The sequence below is a fragment of the Furipterus horrens genome, unplaced genomic scaffold (genome assembly GCF_987537825.1).
Source record: "Furipterus horrens unplaced genomic scaffold, mFurHor1.1.pri manual_scaffold_2, whole genome shotgun sequence".
Classification (NCBI taxonomy): domain Eukaryota; kingdom Metazoa; phylum Chordata; class Mammalia; order Chiroptera; family Furipteridae; genus Furipterus; species Furipterus horrens.
Window position 1 is genome coordinate 175,017,057 of NW_028327172.1, and position 23,526 is coordinate 175,040,582.

Sequence of the window (23,526 nt, forward strand, 5' to 3'; positions counted from 1 at the left end):
TAGTCAAACTGTATAAACCTCATATAGAGTGGGTATAATGCTTTTTCTTCTTCATGTCAGAAGCTGTAAGACCTGATGGAATGTGTGCTGTCCTTAGAACTCTCTGGAAGACAGCCAGGGTTAATGATGATGGAGATTATAGGTGTGTTAGAAAATGCCTCATTAACCAGCTGTTGTGTTTAGAATGGCCCTTTGATTGGCTAAAGAAAGATGGCGTGTAACTACCTTCATATTGGCAAGAACCCTTGTGAAACTCTGCACTGTCTTTCATGTGTTTTGGATCTCAGAGGAAAGAGTCCAAAAATTTCATTCTAGGACTATTTTCAACAGCTGCCAGCCAGGAGAAGTAGATGCTATCTAACGAAGAACCACTTCCAGACTCTTAAGTACAAGGTATGGAAAAAAATGGTTAAGGGATTCACATATTTAAAATTTTTTTTGTTTTCTCCCTTAAGGGATTCACATATTTAAAATTTTTTTGTTTTCTCCCTTATGCCCTCTGATAGTTCCCTATGGTGTACCTTCCTTTCAGTTTACTTCTTTTTTAAAATTTTAATTGTATTTTATTGTTTATGCTATTACAGTTGTCCCCACTTTTTCCTCCTTTGCCCACCTCCATCTAGCCCCTCCTTCATCAGGCAATCCCCATACCATTGTTCATATCCATGGATCATGCCTATATGTTCTTTGGCTAATCCTTTCACCTTCTTTCACCTAGTTTTTAGTTTACTTCATATGCTTACATTTTAAATCTGACCTGTTCAAATTTTATTCTCTCTACCAAACCTTAAAAGAGTGATTAAGCATTTCAATTTATTGCTTAGAAATGTACTTCCAGTCAATTAAAAACGTCTTGGGAGGTTTGTAAAGGCATTTGTTTAGTTTAAAAAGCTTAATTCTTCTCAAAATGTGTATCATGATCTCCTGTGAAGCCCTGAGACATCATGGGCTGTTATGTCAAAACTAAGGTGTCATTTGCTCTTTCACTGTGTCGACATTTGCAATTGATGGAGCAAAAGCAATGTGGGCAGAACTTCCGGCACCTTAGTGTGAATCAAGGCAGTGGCACCAAACTGCCTCATGTTAATGCTTTTTGCTTTCAAATACTGCAGAAAAAATTCCAGTTTCACTTAAGAATATTCTGATGAAGCAGTAAAAATACTAATTTTATTAAATCTCGATTGTTAGGTACAGATATTCTTAAATATGCTAGCCACCAAAATGAAAAGCTTGCATAAATACTGCTGCATACTGAAGTACAACAGTTGTCTTAAGGAAAGTTGTTGGACATTTGAGTTGAAAGCTGAAATAGCTGCTCTTTAACATATATCAGCATTTTACTTGAAAGAGTGACTGACTGACTAATCATGGTTATTTAGATTTGATTGTCTGGCAAACAGATTTAAAATCTCTCTAAAAATTAATGAAATAGGCTCATCACTTTAAGATAAACAACTAATGATTTGTTGTTTGTGATCAAATTCAAATTCTTATGTGAAAATTACAATTTTGAGAAACTTGTATAATCCCCTGTAAATTCGACAACTTTCCAGTACTTAACAACATTTTTTAATAATATAGGTGTTGATACTATGGAATATGATTTTTTGATATTATATAATGAAATGTGTCAACATATGGGACATCTGCATGACTATGTGAACTAAGTAAATCATTGCTTTATACATAACCAATGTATAATGTTATAAAATTATACAAAACAAAAGATTCACTCAAGTGTGACAAAGACTGATGAACATAAAAAAAAGTAGAAAAATTTCATTGATATGGCTTCAGAGTCTATATAGCAGTAACTAACCTCTAAAAAAACACCACTTTTCAAGTTTTACTGTAGAGTCAAAGAATATCCTCAATTATTTGAAATGGCTATCAAGATATTTCTTGTTCTTTCTAATTATATTTTTGTGCAAAACAGTTTTCCTAAAATACTTCCATCAGAACAACACATTGCAATACAATGAGTTCAAAAGCAGATAGACATAAATTGAGACTCATTTTTTTTGAAAATATAGTTCTTAAAAATAAAAATGTTATTTTAAATGGTTTATTATTTTTATTTTAAATGAATAAATATTTAAAAAATTTTACTTTTCATTTATAATAAAGTAAATATTAATAGATAGCTCACATAAACTAGAATTGTTTATAGTCTTATTAATTTTTAAGGGTATGAAGTCCTGAAACCAAAATGTTTGAGTACCTCTGCTATAATACTTTGCAAGTGAAAAGTCAGCCATAACAGAACTATATAATTATAGGGCGTTAAGTTATTAGCCTTGAAGCTGTATTTTAAAAATATATAAGCCCACAAGAATGTTATGTTATTTTGTCATTTAGTGAATCAGCTCCTCAGATATTTAACATAGTGATTATGCATCTAATGACTGTGCAGATTAGAAGCTTTGAAAAGCATGATGCTAGTGCTTTAGGTGTTTTCTTTCTTTTTTCTTTTTCTTTTTTGTCTTAATGCTTATCTCCTGACCCAGACATTTAACACAATCACTTCCACAATCACATACATATATATAATCAGAACTTTATTTGGCCCTGCTTCAAAAGTCATAGGTTTGTCATAGTCATGTATTTAAATCTTGGAAGTATAATTATTTTAGAATAGAAAAAAAATCAGAGATGGTGTAGTCCAAGCTTTCTTTTGGCAGAGACAGAAATGGAAGCCCAAAGAGAAGTGTATAACATAGATGATTAGTATGTGACTCATTCAAGAACTAAAATCTGGTTTCTTAGTCAAATGTTCTTTTCAGTGTGCTGCTATTTGTTCTCTACTGTTCTCCACTATCTGATAGTATGAAATCTTTGTTTTTGAGTGCAAAATATTGAATCACAATGTTACAGCAATTCCATAGACCTAAGCCCACACTCTTTGAAACAGACACCCACCCCTTCAGTAGAGTAGGAGGTCCCAATTTTATTAAGTCATTGTTTTGAGGTATTAAATTAGATGTGGAAAGATTGAATATTGTAAATTAAATTTGGAACTTTAACTTAATTTTCCAGGTAGTATTCTCCTAGTTGCTGCTACTGTATCTGTTTTATAATTTTTTTTTATGCTCATGATTTGGGTAACATTGTTAAACTGGAGCCTCTAAGAGATTATAGATAAAAAGCATAGGAAGGGCCATGATCTGAGAACATTCTGATGTTTACATTCTGAAGTTTATACCAAAAGAAACATTAGAACTTTGTAATCTTCATATTTCTTACATTCTTTCTCTCGCTTTCTTTTATTTTTTATTGTTTTCTGCCCATTTTCCTCTTTGTCTTCTCTACTCCTCCCATTTCCCATCCTCAAGCCTAAAATACATTTTCACACTTAATATAATATTTATTTAATAATTATAATTATATGCTGCCAGTTTTCATCTATAAAAATGATCTTAGGCTTATATAAATGTGTCTCTTTTTATTTTGCATATCTTTGCAGTAGTTTTTCTTCTTTTTAAAATGTGTATATATTTCTCTACAAGAGTCTTAAGTTATAGTTATATTGTACACTTCGTGTTTTTGTAAAAGAAATAATTTTATTATTTTCAATTGGCTAATACTAATAAAGTTATTAAATTTGGTACATTTATTTTTTGAATCAAGTCACTTTGAAATATTTTATTAGTTTAGCAATTTTTTTCTTAATTAGCTTGGATTTTCTTTGTAAAGATAATATTTTTACCTACCAGCCTTTCAATAGTTAAATTTCCTCTTATAATTTCCTGCCACATCATATTATCATAAGCACACAACAAACTGTTAACTAATATTTAAATCCCTCGTTTCAACATGAGAAAAAAAACTGGCTCAGATGAAATAACCTATGTTAATACCAGTTAGTTTTTAAAAATATACATATTAATCTGTAACCAATCTCTACAATTCCTACCGAAACAAGTTTAAGGTCATTTTTTCAGTTGATATATAATAAAATAACTGAATGATAATTCAGGTAGAAAACAGAATAAATCATCCTCTTTTAAATCTTTATCTAAGATAATGTGATAAAATTTTAGTTGTTTATAATAAATTTCTAGGAACTGTATGATAATAATTAAATCTCTGTTTATAACTGGTCTCTATCCTATACCAAAAAGTAGATAAGAGAGAATTACTTATAATGTTTGAATTAGTACACTCTCTGGAGACAAATGAAACAAAACACATGCTTTAAAAAGGAGATGGAGATTGAGAAATTTCAGTGCCACATAAATTTGCAATGGAATACAAAATTGGCCAGAACTGAATGAGAATAATAACTACATATTTACATGGGGCATAGGGTTGAGGGAGAAGAGAGATGGGACTCAGGTCAGGGCTAGTGTTGGGAAAAGAAACTCCAAAGAGTAAATGTGGGGAGTCTTTGGGTGACACCCACCCCTCAGCCTGAATATTGGCTTTGAGGTGTTATTATCTCTATTGCCTATACCTACTAGTGCAGAGGCCAAAATCAGCTCCTTAATTGCTGTTTCCCCCCCTCAATGTCTGAAGTCTAGTTTAATTCTAATTTTTAAGTTGTAGCTAATTCACAGGGTACCGGGGGAACTACTTCATTTATTCTAGAACAGTTTCTTGGTAGTTCTAATTTGGATGGCTAAAGATCAAATTAGAGCGATGTTTTGCAAAATCGGTGCCATTACCTGTTGGTATTAAAGATGACTGTAATGTAATATATATGTATCTATGTGTATAATCTCTATTGACCAGGAAAAACATAATGCCCACAAGGATAACTTTAGAGTATGATGTAAGAGGTAGGGTGGGGGTGGGACATTCATTGTAGTAGCCCGCCCCCAACAGGGAGAAATATTTTATCAATCATGTTTACAATTGCTGGTGGTTGATGACAATAATAACCACATCAACTTTAATCATATTCCAGTTTTTAAACTGTTTACAGTCAATGTACCCCTCTCCCCCTATTTCTTGCATTCAGAATAGACTGCTTATACAACCCCTGACTGCAGTCTTGGTGTCCCATTGCTTTAGAGCAGCAGTGGAAGTTCCAAGTTATTACATATCAGAGTCTCTTTTGTCATTATGAATAAAGACAATAACCCCTTATAAATAAAATATAAGCCACTGCAGAACTTAAATCAGTAACAATTAAAGGAAGAAAAGTTAGAGAAAATGGCTATCCTGATTTTTTCTGAAGTATAATTTATTACAAGATTCCTTTTCCTTAGCCACTATGGAAGACAAAGATTTCTTAAAGAGTTCTGGAAAGCCAGTAATACAACTTTTATGCATAGAAATTTTTTTTTTACTTCTAAGGTGAAAGTAAATAGAGTGAAAAAATTACAGTTCCAGCTTCCATAAGTTATATATAGGGTAAAAATGAATTATAATTTTGAATGGAATGGAACAAATCAGTCAGTGAATTTTAATTAGCCTCCTATGCCAGACACTAAAAGACATTTCAGAAGCAAAAGGTCCAGTTTTTGGTCTTTATAATTTAAATGTAGTTGAACAGATGAAGCTAGAATACGTAAGACAATAGCAATGAACAAAAAATGCATATCATTAAGGGGTAAATTATGTACCATAGGTTATAAATGTTAGAGAGGTCTATCAGAAGAGAATGTATAGTTCCAGAACACTTTAGCACTACTGCTGAACAATTGATGAGGATGAGAATGATGAGGATGATATAATGTTTATTGAAATGTTTATTTAGTAATTATTCTTGTTAGATTCTTTTCCTGGTCATCTACATTCATTTTTCTATTTGCTACTCACAACTATAGTAAAAGATAAGTACCCATTTGCATCTTTTTTTAACAGATGAAGAAATTGAGGCACAAAGAGATGAAGTGATGTAAATAGGGGACAAAGTTAGTTGCAGAACAAAAATTTGAATTACAGTAATCGGTACCTAGGAACTGCACTTTAAACTGCTGTTGTAAACTGTCGGGGATTTCATTAAGGAAGTGGTAATTGGGTTGGGGTTTTACCAAATGTCATACTTAAGTGAAAGAAATGAATAACCAGTGGGAAGGAGGCTGTGATAACAGAAGAGAAAGTACAAAATCAGGATGAATATTACATGTTTTAGGGATGAGAAAGCTTGATTAGACTTAAAGTTCACAATGTGGTATATCATAGGAAATAAATTGGAATGAATTTTATTCTCAGAGTAAATTCCATTGAACACATTATTGATGAAGTCAATCAAAAGGTATTTTTAATAGCCACATAATGAGAACCATATTTTTTGGACTATTGATCTTTGAAAGTGAATTTGAAGGAAAAGAGAACAAGAGTCATGAAGTACAGATGAAAAGCCGTTATAATAATCTAAGATAGACTAGGGAGAGAAAGGAATATATGGAACAAAGGGACAATTTGAAGGAAGAATTGTCAGAGAATAAAATTGAAGGCTGAGTCAAGGATACCTTTCAAACTTTGAGTATAGATGTATGGAACATTGGGTAGTGCCACCAGTAAAGACAGAGAAGCATAGAGGCAAAATAATTTTTGGTTTTGAGATACCTGATTAGACTGTTAAATTCTCTGAGAGCAGGGTGGTGTCATATTTACCATTTTAGGCTTACTGAGAGGATAGGCATGGTACCTGAAAAATAATAGGTGGTACAGGTAATTTTTTTCAAACACATGATTGAATGTAGTCATGATTGGATAATGAAACAAAGACTTAGTAGGTACCTATAGGTCTACAACTTCAGTGAGGGAGTCAGTTGAGAATACAGATTTAGGAGCTGTCTGAATAGAAGAGAGTTCTCTAATGTCATGAGAACAGATTAATTCATGAAAGATAAATTTGTTTTAAAAAATCCAGAGGACCTAGTATATGAACCAGGTACTTGAGGTCTTAAAGGGCTTCCTTCAATTTAAAAATTATGAAAAAATAAATAAATGCTTATTAGTGTCTGTGTCACAAATTAGTCTCCTTGGATTAAATCCTGCTTTGGGAGCTTGTGGTATGTTGATTAGTTTTGACACTTTTTTTTTCTTTCTTTAATTCAGTCAAAGCCAATGAAATATAGCTAATACACAAGAATGTAAGGCATATTAGTCTGTCTCAGATACAATATCATTTGATAAAGAAGAGAGGATCTCAGTCTACCTGATTCCAAATGAGAATTACCTAATGATTTTTTGAAAGTGTACACTAAAAAATGTTAGTAGCGCATGCTTTCTCATTTGGGAATGGTATATACAAAAATGATGGCAATGGTTAACTCTGAGTGGTATGGGGAGAAAGATGAAACTAGAAGAGTGATTAAAGTTTAATTATAATTTAGAAGGAGGCTAAGTGCATTGTATTATTTAAAGGTATGAGAAAAAAAAAGTTTACACTTTCTTCCATGCTCCCCTGAAAGAGGTAAATACTTTCCAATAGGTCAAAGTTCTGTTTATTATTTATACTCGATCCTTTCTATTTTTGTGAGGAGTATGACTAAAACCAGATAATTTTATCCATAAATATTTACCTAAACAAATAAACATAAATTGCAATACAACAAAATATGATGAAAGCAAAGGAACAAACATCAGTGCCACTGTCAATTGAACCTTTAGTCTTCCCTCAGGGTGTCTGGGATGTCATATATAGCATATGACCTGGCATTCAAGGCTGAATGAAGATTCCACTGTTAATCAAACTATTGGACATTAGTAATCCTTTGCTTGTTTCTTAATACTCTTTAAATTAAAAAGTACGTGTAAAATAAGTTCTAGTAGTTTTCTCCCGCACTTCTGCCTATGACCTTGTGCTCCAGCCCCCTCAGGGAGTATAAGCCCTTCTCTTTGAAGCCTGTATCAGACTAGTCTAGATTTACTCTAAATGTTAATAATTAAAGCTAAATTGGCAAAAATAAAAGCTTGCTCTGGGGAGTAGTTCTTCAAAATTTCTGGCAGCAGGAAATATTTCCTAGATGTTATATTAAATGTAATCAACAGGGACATGTATGGACCAGTTACATCACCTTTTGGAATCTACATGGTTTAGGGTGACCAATCTTAGTTTATCAAACTGAGAAAACTGAGCTCTCTAAATATAATCATGACATTGAGAGCTTCATTCAACAAATTGAGAGTAGAGGCAAATATTTCTCTAATTCTTCCTTCAGTCCCAGATTGACTGTCTCAGATTACATCCTTCCATAAAAATGTTTTATAAATAATAATGAAAAAATTAAGAGTAAAATTCAACTTTGAAAATATCCCAGTTACTCTTCCAAGTTTTGCTTCCAACATTATCTTAATAGCTCAAGTAGACTAAACTTAGCCTCATAAATTTGTTTATTCATATGATTCAAAACTGTACTTTCTTTGAAAATTACAGCCTTTTACTGAAAACTATCAGTTTATGAGTGGGTGAAATAAGGCCATTTATTCACTTAATCTAAATTGTTAGTCAAAGTTGCATAGTAAGCTTGTAGTGAAGTTACTCAAGAAACAAACCACATAAAAATGTGAATAAAACACACTTGAAAAATATTGGAACACAGTCCATTCAGACTCAAAAAAACTAACAATTTCTGGAAGCAAATGTCACACAGTTTTACACCTATTTTATAAAATTTAACTGCAAATGTTCAATTTAGGAGAAATTTTCTAATTCTATGTTATTTATTAAAGAGCAAAAAGATCAAAATATTTCCTAACCTGATTGCCATATCTTTCTAAATTTCTTCTCTGTGTGGACTGAAAATTGCTAACAGAAACATAAAATTATATGGTGACACCTCTCTTTCTCCTAAACACAATATTTTGAGGAAAAATAGAATCAATATCTGAATTAAAATAATAAATTTTCTTTATTATATTTATTAATAGTTACCAAAACTCTTGAGACTAAGATATTGTAATAGCTCAAAGAAAGTTAAATAATCATGAGTTAAAAGGATGCTGGGGAACAATGCATAATTTGAAGCTATAAATATTTTGACACTGGAAAACTAAATTTATTTTTCTAGAACTTGCTACAGATCCTTTAGCTTTTTTGTACCTAATATATAAAACAAAACATTGGGTAAAAATTCCTTCCTACTTCTCTCCCATTTTTTATTACTAATCATTAAACTTGGGCTAGGAACAAGTTGATATATTATGAAAATGAATAAATCAGAAATGTCTTTAAAATATTCTGTAGAGTCATATTCACATGTCTCACAAAGCTTTTACAGAGAATAAAGACTAATTAATTTAGCACAATATGAAATGCAAGGTCAGTAACACTTAAACTGATTCAAATATAGAATAAAATAAAACTGTGTGTGAATATTTGCTGACAGATGTTGCTTGTTTCGCTTCTCTGAACCTTGGAATCTTCACTGTGTACTCAGGTATGCTACTGTAGCAAATTGTCCAGTTGTTATTACAATATACTTTACTATGATTATTTGCCTGATGCTCCTTTCATGATCAATTATAAGGTCTTTGCAGACAGAAATTAATCTCTTTGCTACAGTGTGCTCAGCAATTAACACTGTTTGGCACATAATACATACTCTATAAACATTATTTAATGACTATGTATGAATAAATAAAGCAAGAGTCCAATTTCTAGGAGGATTCTTAGTTTGAAAATTTCTAAAAATGACAAATTATTTGATTATTTTGGAGAATCACATGCATTGGAATAAGAGACATACAGGTATAACTACTCAATTATTTAAAAATAAAAAGTACAACCATATAAGATAAATGAAAAAATCTTCATGTAAATTTTTATTGTCCTTTCATTAAGGACATTGTGAAAACTCCTAACTGTGTGGCCAAAAAGAATATATCTGTTGTAATCTAGATTGAATTGTTTCTTTTCTTGCTTTTCCTTTCCTTCCTGTCTTTCTTCTGCTTGTCTTTTTTTTTCCTGCTTTTCCTTCTCTGTCTTCTCTTTCTCTTTCTCTTGTCTCTCCTCTTTCTGCTTCTCTTCCTCGATTTTTCTTCTAGAGTCTGGGTCATTAATTTTTATACACATAAGCTAGTGCAGCTGCACATATGGAAAGAAAGAGAAAAAGAGAAAAAGGAAAGGAAGGGAAAAAAAAAAGAAACAGAAACAGTACAGCATACAAACATTATCAAGACTGTCCTGAAAATTTGGAAACAACTTTTCTGTACATAAAGAAACAGCTTCCCTATATACTTTCTCCTGAGGCTTCCAGAGAAGAATAAACTGTCGAGCAAATAAATAACTATCAGAGCATCAGATTAATGGCACGTTGGGTACTACCCTTAGAACAATAGGATACAAGCAATAACCATGACCTCAATGACCATCTGTTTCAAAAGTTCTTAATGTGTCTTGTATCATAAAGGCTATGGTGAATCTGATGAAAATGTCCTTAGGAAAATGTACACACATAATATACAAACAAATTTTATAGTGATTTAAGTAAATCTAACTGAAACATATCTATGCATCTAGGACCTAGTCCAAACCCTGAAATTTATCTTATCTATTGAGCCATTCATCCATCAATCTAGAAAATTAGATCTAGAAATGTTATTCACGTTGTTCAGATACACAACTAGGAGGTGGCAGTCAGTTTTGTCACCAGAGCCCCAAGCTCATTGCTCAAGTTTCTACTTTTCACCCTGGAAAAGAGAGGGAGAAAGAATATTTGTTTGTTACTTTTTTCTATTTTAAAAACTAATCTAGCTATATGCCTATAAAAGATTGCTTCAGTTCACACATCTGATAAAGAAATATTAGGTTGTATTAGATCAGTGATATAGGATTCCTGTGGTGATTTCCTATCATTCTTCCTACACCTTTGCTGACTTTCCTACAGAAAAGAGTTTTAGCTTTTCCATTTCCAACTAGTAACCTCATCATATTAAGACTATACCCTATATGACCAAGTCAATAGAATTGTGCTACTAGTTAAGGTTAAACTAGTTTTACTACTAGTTTAGGCCAAACTTGTTCCAAGAATAAAATATTAATTGTGCAAAAGCATTTTGGAAATGTTCAGAATGAAACTTCTACTTGTGTTCCAGCAAGTTGCCAGCTGCAGCTGTCTCTCTGATAATTAATGATGCAAAATAGAAAATGACTTGGAAAATTATCATAGTCCTAAAACAGAGGGGAGAATGAGAAATGATGACTCCTTGGTTCAGGAAATGCAACTGTTCTTGGGGAGGAATATTCCTGGACAACTGGGTACATTTCCATGGGAGATGCATCAAAAACCCAGATATAGAGTTCCCAGTTGTCAGTGTAATATAGGGAAATCGGTATGGAAATCAGTATGACCTACAGTCATGAGCTATAACCTTCATAGTTTTGCATGATGATGTCCAATATGCCATTCAGAAAGCTTTTCAACAGGGTTTATTTTTCGTGTTGTTGTCATGAGTCTGGCCATTTCTTATTAATTGGCCATTCAGTGATCCAGGACATTAATTATCTGAACTTTGTTTATAAAGTCCCAGGGAAATCCTTCCTTGTATCACTCTTTGGCATGATATTATTGGCCACCTGTGATTCTGTTATTTGATTTTGATACCATCACTACACTCAGAGTTTTTAAAGGCAGGTTCTTTTGTTGGAAGGATACTTGGCATTAAGAAGCTTGTGTTATTATAATTTTCTCCTTATAACCTATCCCACCATCTAGCATTCAAATGCTCATCAGTTTGGAGATCAGGCTCAAGTTTGTTTTATTTTTTTAAGATAAGTGTTTGTCAATGAGTTACTACCATACAACCCTAGGAACATATACTTTTAGACATTCTCAACCATGCGAAAAAGTTACACAGATGTTATTAAGCCATTTATCTATAAGAACTATTCTTTATAGAGAACCAAGGCTGAAATGATCATGAAAGAAGATAATTAATAAACTATAGATATAATAAGAGTATAACAAAATCATTTTCAAAAATTTTCAAGAATCAAACAATTTGTACTTAAAATGTTTTCAATAACATCATCCAAAGAATAAAAATAAATGGCTGTTTGATTACTAGAAGCAGATTCTCAGTGCTACCAGTAATAGTCAATACATTTCAGTATTAACTATTTGTGTATCTGCTGCATCCCCATTTAGCTAGATTATAGATGGATCACAAAGTATAAAAAAGTTAACTCTACAAATAAAATTGCAGAAATACCTTTTACAATTACTAGTAAAATAACGAGTAGAAAAATATCTTTAAATATAGAAAATGCTTAATTATAAAGAATAAGAACTTCAGTTCTGTAAAATTTTGTGGTTTGGAAAATTTCTAGGATATAAAAAATTGATATCTTTTTCTTTTTTTTTTTAAGTATATTTTATTTATATTGTTACAATAGTTCCAATTTTTTCCCCTTTGCTCCCCTCCGCCCAGCACCCCCCTTCCCCAACAATCCCCTCTCGAAGTCCATGCCCATGGGTCATACATACAAGCTCTCCTGCCTCACCCTTTCATATATTCTTCTTCTTCTTTTTTAAAAATAATTAATTAGTTAAATATTTTAAAAATAAAAAATAACAATCCCTACCTCTCAGACTTAAGACCCTTTACAATCTTATAAAGGACAATGGACGAAGGTCTCGAGCTCCTCTAGCTACTTCAAGCTGGACATGGTTGCCGTCCTACCTACCCTTGGGTCAAGAAATCCCTAATAAGAGTAGGGGTATGGAGGGGAGGGTGGCCTTCCCACAAGGGGAAGGATCGTGCAGACTCCAGGTTGGTTGGCTGTCTCTGGACAACGGCATGCTTGGTTTAACAGGCTGGCATCCTTGTTGTATTCTGGGGGCAACAGGGTTAAAGGACATCATTCAATCCATAACCACTAGATGACAAAGATACCTTTTTCATCTTTGATGTTTACTTAATTCTCCTATTACATAGTTGAAAACAGAAACCTCCAAAACCATCCAAAGAATGCTATAATGCATGGTAGTTAGTTCCTGAATCTCATTACACTGCTTAAAATAGGAAAATTGATTTAGCAACCATGACAGATATTTATCAGAAAGGACATCATTTTAGTACTTTATGTTTGAATGATAGTAGAATATGTCTACAACTTTGAAGATAGTTATAATGAAGTAATTAAGCTATGTTTAAATAAAATAATTTCTCTTGTATCTGAAATATACATTTTGTTTAAAAGTAAAGGTTTCCAGAATAAACAATTAGAATCTGAAAATAAAAGTTGTTTTGAACACTCGCTCAAACTTTCTCCTTGATGTCCTGGTGTAATGTCATCTTGTTGGTGACTTTTCCTCATTGATGTTTTGCATCATACACTCATTGTCTTTGAATGATAATAAATCAATCAATGATGCAGCAGTAGAAACCAGTATGGTGCCTGCCCACATGTGGCTGAGGGTGCTGAGAACCAATGAAATAAAATTCACATGTAGTAATTTCACTACTAAAGTACAAATTACTAATGATCGCTAACCCTCAGAATTAGCTGCTAGTTTTTTACAGTAATTGAAAAATTTCATATGCTACATTAATTGGAACATAATACATCAATGTGTTTATTACAAGTAAAGCAAAGGACTAGAGACAATATGTTGCTGAACATAGTACCATAGAGAGAAGAGTTTGGAAAATATCATTTTGAAGTATATTGAAAACAATACAGTGCTAACCCTGGAGTGGGGGAGGGAATGAGAATAGAGATAGAATAAAGTACTTGATATTTTTTTTTTCTTGAGGGCTTTATTATGGACCAGGAAATCTTTTAAGTCCTTTAGACTTAATGTCTCATTAACACTAGATATAAGTATTATCCTCATTTTCTTGAGGGAGAAACTGAAATGTAAAAAGTTAAGAACATTCCCAAGTTCACAGTTAGTTAACAACAGAACCAGGAACTGAACTCAAGATCTTGTCAGGAGCACAGTGAATCCCACCCCTGACTCCACCACAGAGAGTAAAGGTGAATTATTTCGCATATTCCCTGAAAGTAAAAGGAAGGGAGAAAACCAAATACAAACAAGAAATAGAACCTTTAAAACCAAATGGAAGATCACTTGAAAGAATGGCGTAGCAGGAAAAGTTCCTGTGGGAGACACTTTAGACCCTACTTTTGAATTTTTAAAAATAAGATAGCTTCTACTACAATCTTTCACTAGTTAAATATTACTTTATCTCCAAATGTCTGCACCCTCCCATCTTTCCTAGTTAAGAAAATACTGATTTTCTTAAATAAGAGAAGAAATATGCACATACTAAAATGCTTCTTTCCAGAACCTCAGCTTTGACATGCTTTGGACATACTTCTTTTATAGAAGAATTTTCTTCACTTAAGCCACAGAGTATATTTTCTATGGTATTCTTGTTTACTAATATAAAGAACTGAGAATGGTTTATGAATTTTAACAAATAATAACATGAGAATTCTATTCATGAGAAATATTTTAATGTAACCAATAAAACCACCTTACAAGCATATTTGCACAATGATAATTTCAAGTTATCAGAAGTACTATTATATAGAAAATAAAAATTATAATGGGTCATAATCATAAACTAAAATAAAATTTTAGCACCATTTTTGTTAGATTTTTATAATTTTTTTACTTTAAAATACAAATCAGACTTCCAAAGAACAAAGTCACTTTGCTACAGTGAATAATGATTTTCTATTTAGTTCAGTGATCTGTTAAATTTGTGAACTATTTATTCAGAAGTTTGTTCCTTCTAAAAATTATATTGTCACATGTTTGTCTATTGTTTATGACTACACATATTGGCAACCTGCCTTAGTTTATTCATTTGCAAAATGATTTAGGAACTATATTGCATATTACTGCCTTAGTAAAATATTATAATGACATTTTAATATTAGATTAATATTGTACTTGTAGTATTTTAAATAAAGGTATTCTGTATGAACAGCAAAGTGTATGTTTATAGCTTTTTTTCTTAACATCTCCTGGCTCTGAGACTTTAAAATAGGTCTTAAAATGATCCTTCCTACAACTACTGATCTTCTTTGGAAGTTCACGTATTCAGGCCAAGATTTCTGTGGATGAATACAATTATCTAAAGTGATTATGTATAAATAGTGGGGGGTTTACATATCCTAGAACTACAATATTTCTCATGGTGGGAAAGAAAACGGAGAGGTCTTTTTCACTTTTTTTTTTTTTTGCCTTTTTTTCGTATAAATAAAATGTGTTCTCTTTACTACTCAGGTAAATAGTATTAGAAAAAGCTAATACAGCCCTGCTATTCTAGTTTATGAGGAAATAAGTCCCAAGGGGCTAAGGAGTTCTCCTATGGCCATACAACCAAGAGGGTAAAAACAAGCCCCCTGGCCTGTGGCCCATGTCTTTCCTGCGCCACTGTTAACTCATGGTTCCCTCAAAGGGAAGAGTCATACAATTTTAATGGAAAAGAAGTGCTATCAATGTTCTTTAATGTTTTGTTGTTGTTGTTTTGGGAACAAATTGGGGCCACACCTCAGTGCTGATCATTCCTCCCCAACTGGAAGAGTACAGCTTTATGAATCACCATCAGTTGCACGTTTTGTGTCCTCGGCTTGCAACTTCTCTGCGGAACCAGCTGTCTCAACATTGATCATGGTCTTATCAGGTTATATCTTGGCTGTAGACCTCAGTCACTAAACTTGTCGAACTTGTTTCCTTTCTTGTTGCCAATGACTGTCATTATTTTCCAGCTTCGTAGCCTTGACCTGGCTGATATAGATCAGATGGTGACTGGATAGAAGTTTCCCCAGTCCTGGGTCCATGATGTATGCGTAAGTACTCATGAGGCTTTTCTCAGTCAGGGTTATCAACTGGGACAGAGGTTTACCACTCCTGGGACAGGCAAAAGCAAAGTTGGCTGGTGGAGAGTGCTTTAAAAATAAGTTTTACATTTGTTATTGTATTTTGTGTTTAAGTTTTGTTTTACTGTTTTTAAATGTGAGAGTTTTTATCTTTAAACAAAAGGAACCAATATAGTCCTTTCTTTCTAAATAATAGAAATAGAAATTATATGCAGTAATAAATTTACTATATTATATTTAGACATTTAGAAAAACTTATGCTTCAAAAAGTGAAGGTTTTTAATATAGTTCACTTAATTTCTTTAGTATGATCAATAGCTTGGTATAAAGTTTCATTTTATGTTGTTTAGTGAAGTATATTCTGTGAAAACTAAATATAAATGTAAGAGGAGAGTCTGTTAAAATTTTTTTCTTTCACTATAACTAATAGGAAATATGGTAGCAATAGGAATATTATATGTATCATATGAGTGAAATGATGAAAATATTTGTTTATAAAAATATTGAGTTAACAAAATATAGAGTCTATATGACATTTGTCATAATTGAACACCAAAATAATTGATCAATTAATGAATTTAAGATAAGGAATTTGTGTATATTTATATAGAGGTAATTTCAGGCTATTGTTTCATAGACTCAGAAATGATCAGGATGATTTCATCCAAACTTCTGCTCAGTCTAACATTGCTTCTCAAAGACATTCTTGACTTCCCTACAGATACCACTTCTCCACATGTTCTGCACTGACTAATGTGTCAAATTTACTCATGAATTTGTGATCATTATAATTGTGCAGTTATTCAACTTTGTCTTTAAATAAATATAATACTTTAGGCCTGTAGTCTCTGATATTAAATGATGGGCATTCTTGTCCTCAAACAACAGCGTGAGCCTGAAGAAGACTCCATGTCAAAAACAACAAAGTGTATTTCTTGTTTACCAAGATAAGAGCAAAATAATACAGATGTGCTTGGAAAAAACTTACTTTTTTATTTAGTAAACATTTAGATGAATATGATATGCTAAAAATTTTAGTTTTTAAAAATCAGTGAGCAAAGAGCTTCAAGTTCTGTTGTTCTCATTTTTTTTTCAGAACTGTGTGGTAAGGCTTTTATATCAACCTGGTTCTGCTCTTCCCAATGTATGACATCATCTCTACTCACTCATTTTTCCACTCTGAAAGTATCACTGCAGACATAAAATTTCTATATTGAAGCCTCATCAACTTTACTCCAGAGTTTATAGTTCTAAGGATTTTAAGTATCCTTTTTAATTGCATTCCAGATTGGTATTATTTTTAACACAGATATTGTCAAAAACTATGGATTGTGCCATAGAGATAAAAACATTACTAATTGAATTCATTAGTAAAGGCATTTTGCCCAAGGGATGTAGTCTCAAACAGTAGATGAATTAAATATGCAAAACTTCTTAGCAAAAGTTGTGTCATTTTCACAGTGGTATAGTGAGTGGAGTGAGTGTAGCATGGTGTATAACTGTGTCTAGATACAGCTTTGTACTCATTTCTCCGGACAAATCACTTCTCAAGACTTCACTTATTTTATCTATAAAATGTGGGGTGTGTTTACACTAAAATAAATAGGGAGGAGGTTGTCACCATTAATGACACTTGAAATCATTTTTGTGGATAAGCACAAAGCAATTTTTGGTTTGTTGGTTTATTATTTCATTTATTTTGGTATTATTTATTTTGGTTTTTCATTTTTGTAGTAAATAATAGTAAAATATTATCTGGTATTAATTTTGTTATATTTTTACTATGTCATAAGTAGTAAAGTAGCATATGTAGGCATTATAATGTGAAACTGTTGTTTTAGATACATGATTATGTGTATCATGCTGTGATGTAGGGTATTTATTATGGTGCATCATGGTCAAAAATATTTTTAAAAACACTACATTGGATAGCCTTAAAGTTCTTTGGAATACTTAAATTCTATGATTTCTAAAGAGTTAATAATGGAGAACATTAACTTTCTTAAGATACTAGAGAACAACTTACATTATTACAGAGTATAATTTTTATTGATTAGTCCCTATATCTGGTGTCCTTCCCAGTGAGGCAGAGATGAGAGATATGGTTACAAGCAAGTAGAGACCTCAGAGGCAAGAAGCAAATCAATAAACCATATCCTGATGGCACAATCTAATAAATGTAAAAAACAAAACAAGAAGTATAAACAAGGTGATATGGGAGTGCCCACACAATCTCATAAAAGCTTCTCTGAATATATAATGATACTAGAATTTAGTCTTAAAAAGCAAGTAGAAATTAGTGTTATTGGTAAGGATCAAGGTCTTCAATAGAATCACGAGGAAAGCATTCCAAGGACCTACACATGGGAGACTGTGATGTGACAAGGCTTATAGAGGTGGAAATCTACCTCTGGGTTTACAACTTCCCACCTCCCTCTATCCTACCATGGAAAATCAAGACCAGAAATAGAGCTAGTGTCCAGAGATTCTGCTTCATATTAAAACTTAGATCTTCAGAGCCTGCACAGTCTGCTTTGGGCCTACACATGGCTGCTATACCTGCACCGTCACATGTGTTCTGGGCAAGAGAGAATACTTAAACACATGGGGCTAGTGCAGGTCACCAAGTGAGGGAGAGAGAGAGAGAGAGAGAGAGAGAGAGAGAGAGAGAGAGAGAGTTTCTTTGTTCCTCTGGGATTATATTAGCTTGAATTTAGGACAGACCAAGTACTTTTTCAAAATAACCAATCAACTACCCAAGTTTTTGTGGACTTTTAATAGGTCCATCCCCTAGTTAAACTGACAAGCCTTTATGGTTAATCACCTCTTTCTGTACCTCCCAATAATCTGGTACCAGAGGAGGGAGGAGGAGTGTTAATCCCCTTGGTGGAACAATGCTATGATACTTTGGGGTGCAAAGCTGTAGCTTCCTGATAAAGCAAACAAGCTCATGCTCCCCAGTCTGTTAAACTAAATGTGAATTCCCTTTGCTCTCTTTCTTATTAACAACTAGTTAACTACGTATGGTAACATTAGTAGAAGAAGAAAGGAGATATTCTGGGGTGTGAGAACATAGCCCTTGCAAACTTCAAGAGACTTGAGATATACTCACAAAAAGCAGTTGGAAATTATCAGATGACACTGAATGATCGATCAGTCAGACTACAAAAGAGCTTTTGTGCAGGTGAAACTCTCTGAACTACATTAGGCGAAGGGAGTAAAAAATTAAACAAGAGGAAGAAATGATGAAATTTGCAATTTAGAAACATGAGAGTGAACCAAAGCAGTGTGATGGTTGAATTGTCTTCTGCGTACAGTTGCAGAACTAAATAAAGGGAGTGGCAAGGAGAGTGCCTGTGTACATGTTTCTTCTGCCTACCATGAATGTTCCTTCTCACATTTGGTGATACACTATCGTCTTCCTTCAAGATTCTAATCAAAGTTACAGTGAAATTTTTCTCCCACCCTCAATTCTTGCATATTAATTATTCCTGAAGCACAGCCATCCTATTCAAACTTGCATAATACATTGTATATACTTTGTACTTCCGTTGGCACTTCTCTGTATGGTTAATGATTTGTTTTAAATTATATCTCCTCAGTTAACCAGAGAGCTATCTGTATTCTCAGTTCCAAACACATTGCCTGACTTATCATAGACTCTCAACATTTGTGTGCTTACAATAAAATATGCCTAACACTAAAGAACAGATGCTGAGAAAGAGGAAAGGTTTGGAGGAGACAGAAATTTGAAGTTTATTATCTTTTACATACCTATTCAAAAAGGCCTATGAGACATTTGAGATACAGTAATTCAGATATAAAGCTGAACAGCGGAGGGAATTTATTCCAATTAAATATATTGTGGTGCTGATGGGAATTTATTGTTGAAGAGATGAAAGTGTCATATAAGTGCTTAGATTTTAAAGTTTCATTTATTCATTAATTCAACAAATGCTTATTCTAGCTTATAGTGTACTGATAGTATACTATACACACATAATATATGAACAAATCTACACACATTATACATGCACATATGTGTTGTGCATATTTATTATATGTATACATAAACATATCACATGCACATAAATACACATATAAATAAAAGAAACATATTCTCTACTTTTATGGTATTTACAGTCTAAAGGAGGAGACACAATAAACAACTAAACAAACAAATGGATGTGAATTATAAATGTGATAAGTATGAGGTAAAGGTTTTGTATATACTTTTTTCCAAAAACTTATTTCTAATTTACTTCATTTATTTTATAATTCCTGGATTTGATGATAATGCTGGTAGAGATAACTGATGACCTTTTTATACAATAGATATTTAGTTTATATGATAACACTCTACTTTTATGTATCTGCGAGGTAAATTTGTGAAATATATTCTTAAAACATCAAATATTGAAAAAGGTTCCTACTGTATTTAAAAAGCCTTGATAATATATTTATTGATTTTAGAGAGAGAGGAAGGGAGAGAAACATCGATGTGAAAGAGAAACATCAATTGATTGCAACTCATACACTCCCCAACCGGTTGGAACCTAGGTATGTGCCCTGACTGAAATTAAACCTGCAATTTTTTTGGTATAAGAAGACAACACTCCAACCAACTGAGCCACCTGAACATGGCTTAGGTATTTTATATAAAATAAAAATGAACCAATATAAAGTATAACTATAGAAAATATTCAGTAGCATAATCTATTAGTGGGGACCGTATGAAATTGACCCTTTTTTTTAGGTCGAAAATGCCTGGATACCAAAAATTTTAAATGGTTCAAATATCAAGTCTCTCTCAAGTCTTATTTTATTTATCTTGGAATATAATATATGGAATGATTAATGCAACTTAAAATTACATAATTTAAAAAACTATCAGGGTAACATTTGAAAAATATTTTTTCCTATCTAAAATGTACTGGCTTATGTACTAGAATGTCAACAATCTTGAATAAACACCCCAACAGGTGAAATATAATAGAGTAAGTTGGTAAGAATTAACTCTCGAAAATAGAAAAAAAAATCAATGTAAAACAGATTGTATGGTGTGTCTAGACACTATTGTAAGGAAAAATGGGGGGAAATCCAGTTAATTCTTTGATTTATGAGGTCTCAAACAACTGCTTAACTGTTTTATCTACCCTCTGAGACCCATTGAGAGATTCTCATATAATCTGCCAAATATACCTGAACAGGCACAAGGGCCTAAAATGAATGAGGCCTTTAATGTAATATGTAGTGTCAAATCTTAAGAGATGTGATACAAAGTAAGAATTTAGTTTCATCTTGATAAAAGTTTTTAAAATACATTAAAAATCAGGTCAGTTATGTTACTCCCATCATTCACAAGAGCTCATTTCAGTCACATGTGTAGACCTGAACAAGTAGTAGAGACGTGTTAAAGACTGGATTTGACAATCAGCATAGACACACCTCAGAACTACATCAATGGTGTCATCTTAGCTCTCCTGTCTACTAAGTCTGTGAGGCATGTCCTGCCCCATTATGACCCTACTACTTATGTTCCCCTCCCACTTTTCATTCATCCTTCCATAATCATCTTTCCTCTTGATGGCTACTTGTCTCTGATTATACCTTCATTTCCAGTCTCAGACTTTGGTTGCTTTAGCTGGTACTGGCCACTAATTCATTATTGATAAGGTACAGAAAAGGTCAATTCATTTTTTTATTTGCTAATATATCATATCACTTTTAAGAATGTATTAACTTTCGGGATGTTATGATTGGGTACTTGGGTTATTATCAAGTAAAATGGATGAGACTAGTACCTTCACCTTTTCACATTTTTAGTAAAGTTAACCCAATTAATACGTCCTCCTTAGAGGTAAACACAGACTTAGATCCCTTTCTTTTCATAAATCATCTTTTTGGTGGCAACTATATTTTGCTTAGTATTTCTCCAGTGTTCTTTATCCCTTGGCTCAACAAGAGCAGCAAAAATTTAGTCAGTATTTATTATTTCTTTAAAATTGGAAAAACCATGCATTTCTCCTTCTTTCAATTCATTTACCTTGTCAGCTGCCATCATTCTCTTGCTGACAATAGCTTTTTAAAGAACATTAAACATTAGTTATAAATAAATTGTGTCAACTTAGAAGATATGGCTTATTAGCCAAGAACTTCTTCATTCATAATTTTATAAATTTTGAGTCAATTTTTTAGTAATGTTCTGTATATCTATTTGTATTGTGGGATCTATTTGTTGTGACTCTCAGGAATCTCCAGTAGTTGGAAATTCGGGTGGCTTAATTAGAGTTGCAGTTTATTTTCAAGGAACATAGTAAAGCTGAGTTCAAATTTAAGCATAAAAAAAATCTTACTTATTCTTTTGCTAGATGTGATTTTAAATAAGGTGCACTTTCATTCAGCAAGCTATGTATTATTTGTTCTAGGTGTCTGGGGCTGGATTATCTGCTTCAATTATATTATCTATACATTAGAATAAATAAGCATTATTTATAATGTAATTTGCTATTAAAATTGTATTTTCTTTGATTCATATGCTAATGTTGCATTTGTAATGCTTAATGCAAAGAAGAAAAGCTAGATTCCAAATTTTACAATATACTTAATGAACTATGACTCTTATTGTGGATATAGCTTTAAGCTTTATTTCTGTAATTCCTTTTAGAGTTTTATCTGTAGTCAGATGCAATGCCATAAGTTGATTAATGGATTTTCATGGAAATATAGGAGTAAATTTCTCTTTATCTATTTGTGGAAATAAAAGCAGAATCTAACTCAATATGAAATTCAATAATAAAGTCCTAGGTATTCTTACAAATACAAATTTTAATACTCACATTGCTTGAACTATACACACAATTTGTAAATTTTCTTGAAAATATCAGAAGTTAAAGTGCAATTATTCTGTGTGATCCCATAGCTACATGGTATGTCTTTTTGAACTTCTGGAAATGATTTTATTATAACAATCAATGAGCCACTTAATGTAAACTCAGGTGTTCAAAAATTTAAAAAATGGGTATTTGAAAAAATTTAAAATCTAATGGAATAGTCTGTGGGTTGTATGATATTTTCATTCACTAGTCAATTATAAGGCAACTCAGCCTTTGAGGGGAAAATTCAAAGAATGAGAAACCTTTAAATATCTTTGTATACAATACTCTAACCTACTCATTACTCCCGTCACATCTGGCCCTTCAGAAATGTGACAAAGATTCTGGGACATGTTAATTTTGCTTAGTTAATATGCAGATTATATCAATTGCAAATGAGAACATTGTTGATCTCTTTCATCTAGGGCATTTATATATTAATCATAGCTCCTCCCTTTAAACTGGATTGCAAAATACAACTGAAATATAAACCTTTGTGCCAATCATACAGGAAGCTATGAGAAAAACATTGCCTGCTTATTGGAAGCAACTTGGTTTTAAAATACATATTTCTGCATTTAATTATTCAGTTTTCCAGAAACTACATAGTAATAAAATTCTCTTTGGCATCTGTTATACACAGAGTGGAAAATAATACAATAATTAATAAATAATAATACAAGAAGAAACTCTGTTTTGTGTGCTCACAACTGTAAACTAGCTTTTGCCCCATCCTGAATATATAAAATAGAACTGGTGTTTATTGCAAGTTAAAGTTCATTGTAATTAATAGTACTTTGTATAACTATTCAATTTTTAAATAGTAGACAAAATATTGATGACTTCTTTAGGGATGGCATACTAAAAATGTTCAACAAATATATAAAATATTTGTCAGGAGAATATGTGCTTAAC

At 32.3% G+C, this 23,526-nt stretch overlaps 1 protein-coding gene across 2 annotated transcripts in view; it reads left to right on the forward strand.

Annotated features, from left to right (window-relative positions):
- Positions 1 to 280: 280 nt before the first annotated feature.
- The window catches only part of LOC150020050 (transmembrane protease serine 11F-like), a 68,500-nt gene continuing 45,254 nt past the window's right edge, over positions 281 to 23,526 (forward strand). The window contains exons 1-3 of one of the 2 annotated variants that reach the window (XM_090266806.1): positions 281 to 393; positions 15,626 to 15,706; positions 20,210 to 20,296. In XM_090266806.1, the coding sequence (XP_090122932.1) occupies positions 15,696 to 15,706; positions 20,210 to 20,296 (98 nt within the window). In that variant the 5' untranslated portion in view covers positions 281 to 393; positions 15,626 to 15,695. The remainder of the gene's footprint in view (positions 394 to 15,625; positions 15,707 to 20,209; positions 20,297 to 23,526) is intronic. The other variant, XM_090266807.1, reaches the window with a different exon arrangement.